Consider the following 10,655-nt stretch of genomic DNA (forward strand, 5'->3'; position numbering starts at 1 on the left):
ATTTTGGAAGGGGAGTTGATAGCGTGATTGATTTAGATCCAGTATTCAGGTTATTAAACATTTGAATAATGGTTATCTGAGATAAAAATAAACTAAATGAGATGGGGTTTTTTTAATTAAACAAAGGATTTTAGGAAAAGAGCCTCCACAATTTTTTTTTTGAGTATAGTTGGCACTTAAAGTTACTTTAGTTTCAGGCATGCAACATAGTGATTTGGCAAGTTTATATATTATGCTCTGCTCACTGAAAGTATAGCTACCATCTGTTCCCATACCATACTATTACAATATCATTCACTATATTCCTTTTTTTTCTTTTAAGATTTTATTTATTTATTTGACAGAGAGAGACACAGTGAGAGAGGGAACACAAGCAGGGGGAGTGGGAGAAGGAGAAGCAGGCTTCCTGCAGAGCGGGGAGCCCAATGCGGGGCTCAGTCCCAGGACCCTGGGATCATGACCTGAGCCAAAGGCAGACACTTAACGACTGAGCCACCCAGGCGCCCCCACTATATTCCTTATGTTGTGCCTTTTATTCCTGTCACTTATTCATTCCATAACTGGAAGCCTGTACCTCCCATTACCGTTCACCTATTTTGCCCATTCCTACCCCTTCCCTCTGGCAACCATCAGTTTGTTCTCTTATTTATAGGTCTGATTCTGCTTTTTGTTTGTTGATTCATTTTTTTTTTAATATTCCACATCTGAGTGAAATTATATGGTATTTGTCTGTCTTAGTCTGACTTATTTCACTTAGCCTAATACCCTCTAGGTCCATCCACATTGTCACAAACGGCAAGATCTCAATCCTTTTTAATGGCTGCATAATAGTTGTGTGTGTGTGTGCGCACGCCTTATCCATTTGTCTATCCCTGAACACAGGTTGCTTCCATATCTTGGCTATTGGAAATAATGCTGCAATAAACAAAGGAGTGCATATATCTTTTTGAATTAGTGTATTCATTTTTAGAAGGGGTTAAATATCCAATAGTGGAATTGTTGGATCATATGGTATTTCTATTTTTAATTTTTTGAGGAACCTCCATGCTGTTTTCCATAGTGGCTGTACTAATTTACATTCCCACCAACAGTGTCCAAGGATTCCTTTTTTTCTACATCCTCACCAACATTTATTATTTCTTGTCTTTTTTACTTGAGCCATTCTAACAGGTGTAAGGTGATATCTTATTGGGGTTTTGATTTACATTTCCCTGCTGATTAGTGATGTTGAACATCTTTTTATGTGTCTGTTGGCCATCTGTATGTCATCTTTGGAAAAATGTCTATTCAGGACCTCTGTCCATTTTTTTAATCAGATTGGGGTTTTTCTGTTTTTTTGGGGTTTTTTGGTGGTGTGTTGTATAAACTCTTTATATATTTTAGATATTAATCCCTTATCATATATATCATTTGCAAATGTCTTCTCCCGTTCAGTAAGTTGCCTTTTTGTTTTGTAGATGGTTCCTTTTGCTGTGTAAAAGCCTTTTTTTTTGGTGTAGTCCCAAAGTTTATTTTTGCTTTTGTTTCCCTTGCCTTAGGAGATATACCTAGAAAAATGTTGCTGTGGCTGGTGGCAAAGAAATTGGTTGAAAATTGGTCCAGTTCTTTTACATGTAACTGTCTAGTTTTCCCAGCATCATTTATTGAAAAACTGTCTTTTCTCCATTGCATATTCTTGCCTCCTTTGTTCATAGATTAATTGACCATATAACCATAGGTTTATTTCTGGGTTCTTTATCCTGTTCCATTGATCTAGATGTCTGTTTTTGTGCCAGTTCCCTATTGTTTTGATTACTGTAGCTTTGTAATATAGCTTGAAATCTGGAATTGTGATACTTCCAGCTTTGTTTTTCTATCTCAAGATTGCTTTGGCTATTTGGGGTCTTTTGTGGTTCCATACAAATTTTAGTATTATTCTAGTTTTGTGGAAAATGCTGTTGGCATCTGGATAAGAATTGCATTGAATCTGTAGATTGCTTTGGGTAGCATGGACATTTTAACAATATTAATGCTTTCAGTCCATGAATATGGAATGTCTTTCCATTTGTGTCATCTTCAGTTTCTTTCATCAGTGTTTTATAGTTTTCAGAGTCCTTCACCTGTTTGGTTGAGTTTATTCCTAGGCATTTTAAGAGCCTCCACATTTAAATGATTCAAAATGGGAACTCTGTACACCTAATGGGACATTATAAATAGATCCTGAACTAGTAGTGGAAACAGAGAAGAGGGGGCTAGATGTGAGAGCTACTCTCTAGGTGAAGTTGATGAATGTTTAGTGAATAATGAGAATAGAGAAGAAGAGAAGGAGTTGAAGGCAATAGTAAGTAATATAATTACCTTTTAGAAAGTGTTGTATGATTTATAATTTTATGTAACTGTAAAATGTTTGATTGACTTGACTTCACTAGAGACTTCAGGAAGAAGGGAAGGTAAAGGGCCTGGTGGAGCAAGTAATGAGTACAAATTTGAATTCCGACATAATTTATATTGCCAACAGTATAGAAAGTTCATAAAAATATTTTCAAAATTCAAGATGAATGTATTGAACACCTGCCATGTGCAAGATACTGTGGTAGACACTTTAGAGCAGTAATCTAGGCTTTGTTATAATGCATCCCATCAAGAAGTTTTTGAGTATGTTAAACTAACATTTGTATATTTATCTATAAACAGTCTGCTCTTGTGCTAATATGTTATTTACATTATGAAACATACACCAAAGTAGTTAAAATAAAATGAATTAAAGTTCTAATATCTTCTTTCCACCTTCTGGCTTTAGAAGATATCAAGATAAAGAGGGCACGGTCTAGTGAGGAACACAGATTGGGTTCATTTTTGTGAAGGTGTGTCAGACCTCTCTGTCCAGTGGGCAGGTGAAGGAGGCTCAGTGAAGGCACCTGATAATGGATGCCTTTCCTCATTCCCACTTTCCCGTTTCAGGCCCCCCGTGAGCAGAGCCCCACCAAGGCCAGAAAAACTCCAGACAAACAATGTTGGCAAGAAAAAGAGACCTATAGAGGTAAGGAGAACCCCTTCCCCAGTGTTAACTTGTGCTTTAAAATGTATTCAGAATTCATTCCATTCCCTTCTTGTTAGGCAGCCAAATCTTGTCATTAGGTTTTATGAAAATAAACATACTGAATAATCTTTTTAAAATTTTGTTTTTAAGTAATCTGTACACCCACATGGGACTCGAACCCCAAGATGAAGTTACATGCTCTACCGACTGAGCAAGCCAGGTGTCCCTGAGAATCTTTTTTGTTTGGTCATAAAATTTTGATTGCCTAGTTGTCAAGTCTGAGTTTTGGATTGATATCCTTCGTTTCTTTGTATTTATATTAGTCTTTTTTTTTTTTTTAAAGTTTTCCATGAATAATACCCTGAATTGAACTCTCAGACAACTGGTAAATATAAATATATGTGAAAGATCTATGGCTTATAGAAGTGCAGGTACCTTGGCAGTGCCTTATACTTAGTGGTTTGAATTTATAAGTCAAAGTTTATACCCCATGTGATCTGTTCACTGTAGGGTTCAGTGAAGGCTCTACTTTCAAACAAAGGAACTTACCACAATAATTGAGCAAGAAAGTTCTCCCAGGCTCTTAATTCCAGTATCAGCAGCCACAAGCAAACTGCTAAATCAGATAAAAAATGAGGCCTAAATCTGTGGGATAGTGAGTGTTGTACTCATTACCCCACGAAGCCCACAAGGTCAAAGAAAAGGGACACTTTCAGTGGCAGATTACCTGCTAGAACTTTAGCGTGAGTTATCAGAGATGGTGTACTTAGTTTTCTGCACCAACGCTGCTATACTCTTTGGCGTCTCAAATGTTCAGCACTTGGACATAATGTATGCTGAGTTATATATGCAGATTAGCTATTTTTACTAACAGTACAAATCAAAATAATGATTCTTTTGGACACAAGAAGTATCTCAGTGTTTAACACATGAACTCTTTTTTTTTAAGATTTTATTTATTCATTTGAGAGAGAGCACAAACAGGGGGAAAGGCAGACGCAGACTCCCGGCTGATCTGGGAGCCCAACATGTGGCTCGATCCCAAGACCTGGAGGTCATGACCTGAGCTGAAGGCAGATGCTTAACCGAATGAGCCATCCAGGCACCCCAACACATTCTTGAAGTCAAATGACCTTCTGATTCTCTTTTCCTTTTCTATAACTTTATGTAGGAAAGTATAGAGTGTGTGTTTCAGCTGCCCAAAGCACATTACGGAGAAGTTTGTCTACTTAATTTTGTATTTGAAGTTTGTAAAACATCAAAATGCATCCTCCATTTTGACTGATGATACCAATATTATATACAAAAATAATGGTGAACATTTAGAGATAAGGAATTGTATAATGGTTTTATTGTTGTTATAGGACCTTGTGTTGGAGCTTGTTTTTGGCTATCGAGGAAGAGACTGTAGGAATAATGTTCACTATCTAAATGATGGTGATGATATAATTTATCACACTGCATCCGTTGGAATTTTGCATAATGTTGCTACAGGTAGGAAACTCTGATTCTCCATCTTCCACTTTTTTTTACTTTAGAATTCACTTATTTATAACCTTACATTTCTTTGTTAAAGCTATAAATAATTAAATTGCATAAGTCCAGAATATATTTCATACTATTGAATTTTCTAGTAATATTTCAAATAACCAAACTTATAGTCTTAAGAATGTATAACAGCAGAAAAAGATTTCATAATGAAAAGTACTCATAGGTCTCTATTAGTAAAGTGAAGGTTTACTATACATTGAAACCATGTTTTATAATGAAACCATTTGTAACTTTATTTCCTAACCTTAACATGAAAATGGATGGTTTAGTGGTTGTCTCTTTTAGGTAATGATTAAAAGTAGCATGTTGGGTGAGTGATTGCTGGGGAGTGGGGTGAAGTGGGCAGTGTTCTTACTGAGGCCTTGGAAAGCCAAGGAAGATAATAAGAAAGCTGTTTCCCTGTGACTCTACTGTGGTGATACTTTGTTTGATTCATAGTGAGAAAATATTTCTTGATGTTTATTTAACTGATTGGATTGTTGAAAAGCAAATAAAGTTCTCTTATGATTTGATGACCAATGATGTATAATCCTGCTAGTGACATTCACTATTTAATTTTGAATTGTTTTCTTATATGTAATTATAAACTTCATAAAGTCTAAGGTTGGAATAAAAATAGAGATTATTTAGTTCAAACATTCCTGGCTTTTTCCTCTGATAGCTTCACTCTGAATAGGTAAAGAATAGATTATGTGAGTCCTAATCCCCCATGCCTATTCTGTATTAATCATTAATATGATAGTCCTCTTTTGGTTTCCTAAAGAAAAGGATTCACCAAGATCACACAGTAATCAGTGGTGATTTTCAGTTTAATAATTTGGGTCATTTAAAAAATACTTAGATGATCCTCTTTGAGGCTTCACCTATCCTTCAAAGAGAATAGAGAATAAGAAAAGATGATCTAGAAAGGAATATGTAAATATACTTTCATGTTTATACTTGTAATTTTCTTTAATTTTCTGATTTGTAATTAATCACCTTTCTACTGGTGGGGTGTAGAGAGAGCAGAAGGGAGGATAGGCACCTCTCCACTTGTCATTATTTGTCCTCTCCAGTTTGGGGTACATTGCTATGTTTACAGTCTAGGAAGTTTTGATCTATTAGCTGATTTTCTTCAAACTTAGCCAACAGAACATAAAATTACTTGTTTATTGTCACTGAACTCTCAGCTCTGGGAAATATAAAGCACATTTCACTTTGAAGAGAAGTTTTAAACTATTAGATCTGGCAAATGTCATTGTTAAATTGTTTTGTTTTGTGTTGCTTCGCTTTTTGGAGGACCTAGTGTTGATGGCCCTCTGTAGTCTGGACCCAACCTACAACCTATCATCCTGACCTCATTTCCCACCTTTCCATTGTACTTACACAAAACAAACCTTTATCATGTCCTACATGACAATGTCTAAGGTGTCTTCACTGTCAGTGCTACTAGATAAATCACATGACTTTTTTGATCAAAATTCTTGAGTACCACGGACTACAGAATAAATACAGAGTTCAGTAGGCTGGCATTCAAAATCCTCTATCATTCTATTTCCAGTTTGCCCTTCCAGCCATATTTCTCAGATTTCTTCTTGACCTCACACTTTGACCAAATGAATCATATATATGCATACTTAATACTTTCTGGTCTTTGTACCTTTGCTTAAAGTATTTCTGTACCTGAAATGCCCTTTCCCACCCACCTTCACATTAACAAAATCTGTCCTGTCAGTCCAAGAGTGCCAAATGCCCACAATAAGAAGAATTCCCCATGTACTGCATGGAGCACTGGGTGTTATATGAAAACAATGAATCGTGGATCACCACATCAAAAACTAATGATGTATTGTATGGTGATTAACGTAACATAATAAAATAAAATTAAAAAAGAATAAGAATTCCCATAGCCTTTGGATCTTTAACTCTCTTTTGGCACTTGATGTCTTTAGCCTTGTGTTACATGGTTTATGCCTTTCAGGACTCTAACCATTTAAAGACTTCTGAGTCATTTTTCCATCCTTATGATGATGTGCACACATTGAGTGCTCCAAAATGTATTAAGTAAGTTAAACGGAGCAGTTCATTGTCCTGGATAAATGCATTATGCTGTTATACCTTAAAGTTTTCAGATTTAATTCTCAAATTTTTTTTTATAGGGACTCAGAGTTTTTATCAGGAACATAATGATGATATACTGTGCCTCACTGTAAATCAGCATCCCAAATTTATCAACATAGTGGCAACTGGCCAAGTAGGTATGTTTCTATATTTTAAAAAGAAACAATTTTAAGTAATTGTATTGTTCAAATTAATTCAGTATCCTAGAGAAAAAAAGCAAAATATATTTGTGTATTGTTCAAAATGTACAAAATTTGTATATAAAACACACACCCAGTTTTACCATAAATTGTTTCCAGGTACCTTTCTCTCACTTTGGTTATCTTAACTGGTGCAGACAGTTCAGAATTAATAAACTATTTTATGGTGATTGACATAGTTGGATTTAGTCCTTTAGCAGAAATTTCTGATCAGCAGAAAGGTTTTAATATAGCATATTAAGCAGAAAGGAAGAATTTGAGGAGAAAATGGTCAATAAGGGGAGCCAGGAAGTAACTAGACTGACAGGCGCACAGCATCTGTGGCAGCTGGGGTTGAGTAGAAAGAAGAGAGAAACCAAGTGACCATGCTGGTAAATCTTTCTGCCTCTTTTCTTTGGCACTGATCTAAGTTGCCAGCTGTTTTAAAACCCCCTGTCTTTGTGTCTTCTTTTAACTCTTTAAAAAACTCAAAGGACATCACTCTGTAAGCAAAATGATGAGAAAATAGCAGGTCTATTTAGAACATATCCAGCCATCAGTGATCACTACGAATACTACATAATAGATTTGGTCAATCAGAACTTCATAACTCCTGGCGTACTTTGTAAAAATGATGTCATTGGGTTTGTTGGGTCTCGGTGGGCCTCAGTTGCTAAGCCAGCTTTCCAGGTGTCTTTTTCTTTTGGGTAGATTAATTTATGCTTTTAATATCTTCATTTTTCATACAAATACTAAATTGATCAATCAGAAACTTGATCTCTGGGTTGCTTAGTTCTGCAGTTACACCACTTTAGTATTCTTCCTTTCTGTAAATTTTTTCTATTTTAACAAGAAGTAGACTGGTACTTTGTGCATTACATACAAAAGATTCTAATCTTTGAGTCTAGGCCCTTTTTTTCACTACATTTTTAAAAATTAAAGTCTTATTTTTACTCTGCACGGAAAATAAGATAATGTTACCATTTTGGTCATGAAAGCCTAGTTTAGTGCCTCTTGGCATATGGTTATTCAGTTAATTTTTATTAAGCTAAATTCATTTATTCAACAAACTTACTGAACATGTACCATGCACAAGGTATTGTTCTAGGTGCTGGGATACAAGCAGCTTACCAAAAAAAAGACAAAATCTCTATGTTAATGGAATTTGCATACCGTGAATAGAATTCTAGAAGGTATGGTTCTTCCATTTCCCAGCTTTGCTCCTTCTTTTCTTTCCTCTTCTCTCCCTTTTTTAAGCAGCTTTGCTTAACATATTAGTGCTGTGGTTTTCTCTTTTGATTAAGAAATGCTGTGGTCACAAATATAATCTTTCATGAAATTTGGCCCTCTTTTCCTTTCCCTATTTTATTGAGATATAATTGACATGTTACTAATGTACTAATATTACTAATGTAATATTAGTTTCAGGTGCACAACTTAATGATTCAGTATTTGCATTTGTTCCTTTTATTTTGAAAGGCAGCACTGTAGGGAAATGTGGAATGGCTAATTATCTCCCCATCTCCGTCCTTCCAAGTCAAAGTCCAGGCAGTACAGAGGTGAATTTTAGATCATATATGCAGCCCTATGCCTTGCCCCACCGTACCCTTCCACAGAATAGATAGAGAAATTTTTTACTGATGGCTAATAAAGTATAAGATAGACTCAAGAGAAGACCAAAGAGTGAGGGACTGTTTCTGTTCTGAACCCAAAGAGAATTGAATCAGTAGTTACTTTGCCTGCCAAGCTTGTATAATACCTGCAAAACACAAAACACTGTCTAAAATGTTTATGGCTCTCTTTGTTAAAAATCATATAGGTCATAGGGGAAATATTTGCCTTTGTGGTATTTTAGCCAGTTACATTCATTTTTTTCCCCCTTGGCTAGAATCTTGGACTCTCAGGGCCAAGCAGAGATACATTAAAACTTTAGTCTATTAACAGAGCATTTTGTAAACTAAATTAAGATATATCCAAAGATTGAACGGTCATATACATGAAATGTAAATATATATGTACAATTGAAATGAATGGCTTCACTTACAGTTTACTTAGTTTAACATAATAAAATTCATTTTGCATATGACACTTTATGATTTATGTTGTGTAAAAATCATTTTGTGATAATTTTATAAATTCTGCTTTTATTTATGGAAAATTATTTTTCTGCTGCTTTTCCATTGTAGGTGATTTAGCAGACATGTCAGGTAAGGAAAATTCATCATTTTCTGTTTTAGTTATATTGTTTAGTAATGATAGCCCAAATTTTTATAGAGAAATTCAATACGTGAGCCTATTTTGGATTTTTTTTAATGAAAAATATATTCTAATGTCATGATACTGAACCCTATCTGCAATAACAATACGAGTTGTTTATTTTTAAAACTTAATATATTTTGACCTTTTTAATGTGCCAGCACGATTGTAAGCACTTTACATGTATTACCTATTTAGTCATTGCCAGAATCCTTCATGGTAGGTATTAACTTGCCAGTGTCATATCGCTGCTAAGAGTGAGGTGGGAGTAAAATTAATCTTAAATATGAATCAATAAATTATATTGCCTCAAAGTAAAATTTTAATTGTTATTTTTATATATCATTCCAATTATTGTGCATACTAGATCAACAGATCACTTAAGGTTTAAAAATAACTTTCTCTTATTGATCTTGACCATAGCTTTGTGACTCTATAAAGCTACCAAGCAATGTGTCCATTGTTTTTAGGTATTCACTAGGCTTTTTCAATTCAGTTTTCAGTTTACATAATATAGTAAAAATAGCAGCTTGATATACAAATATTTCCCCATGATGTGTATCTACCTCCCTCTCCTCCAGGATGAAGCATGATTTTGTGATTTGGTTGTTAATTACAAATTTATCCAACACAACAGGCAGTGTTTTTGCTTTCTTGGTTACATTCAAGAGCAGGGGTTGGCAAACTGCAGCCCTGGGGCCTCATGTGGCCCACTACCTGTTTTTGTATAACCCATGAGCTAAGTATAGTTTTTACTAAGTGAGACAGCTGGGAAAAATCAAAAGAAAATTTCACAGCACATGAAAATATGAAATTCACATTTCAACATCCATAGAAAAGTTTTGGACCCAGCCCGCTCATTCGGTTCCGCCTGGTTTGTGGCGGCTTTTGTGCTACGTCGGTGTGTAGCAGCTGCGCCAGAGACCACGTGTGACCCCCTTGTCACTGCTGCTCACTGCTGCTTGGCACACTCGGAGTGCAGCGATGCGCTTATAACGTGGCAGGTTGCAAGCTACACCACAGCACTGTGTTTTGTTATCTAACCAGTGTATATGCATCATGTCAAAACAAGGCAAAAAAGGAATGTGGACTTTGAAGGTCACACTTTTTTTTTTTTAAAGATTTATTTATTTGAGAGAGAGCACAGAGGGACAGTGAGAGGGAGAAGCAGACTCCCCGCTGAGCAGGGAGCCCGATGCGGGGCTCGATCCCAGGACCCTGGGACCATGACCTTAGCCAAAGGCAGAAGCTTCACCGACTGAGCCACCCAGGTACCCGAAGGTCACACTTTTAAGGCACAGTGAGGTGTGGATTGTGTTGTTATCAAATTACCTGGTAAAACATTGTGTTTAGGGCGCCTGGGTGGCTCAGTTGGTTGAGCGACTGCCTTCGGCTCAGGTCATGATCCTGGAGTCCCTGGATCGAGTCCCACATCGGGCTCCCTGCTCGGCGAGGAGCCTGCTTCTCCCTCTAACCCTCCCCCATCTCATGTACTCTCTCTCTCTCTCATTCTCGCTCTCTCAAATAAATAAATAAAATCTTTAAAAAAA

The 10,655-nt window shown here is 36.0% G+C and overlaps 1 protein-coding gene across 3 annotated transcripts in view; it reads left to right on the forward strand.

Moving 5' to 3' along the window:
• EML5 (EMAP like 5) overlaps positions 1-10,655 on the forward strand; it is a 159,060-nt gene that overhangs the window by 130,860 nt on the left and 17,545 nt on the right. For 2 of the 3 annotated variants that reach the window (XM_081830082.1, XM_081830083.1), the window contains 4 exons: positions 2,941-3,019; positions 4,384-4,513; positions 6,709-6,807; positions 9,036-9,056. In XM_081830082.1, the coding sequence (XP_081686208.1) occupies positions 2,941-3,019; positions 4,384-4,513; positions 6,709-6,807; positions 9,036-9,056 (329 nt within the window). The remainder of the gene's footprint in view (positions 1-2,940; positions 3,020-4,383; positions 4,514-6,708; positions 6,808-9,035; positions 9,057-10,655) is intronic. The other variant, XM_081830084.1, reaches the window with a different exon arrangement.

Source organism: Leptonychotes weddellii, chromosome 9, assembly GCF_054177405.1.
Source record: "Leptonychotes weddellii isolate Sample4059 chromosome 9, ASM5417740v2, whole genome shotgun sequence".
NCBI lineage: Eukaryota > Metazoa > Chordata > Mammalia > Carnivora > Phocidae > Leptonychotes > Leptonychotes weddellii.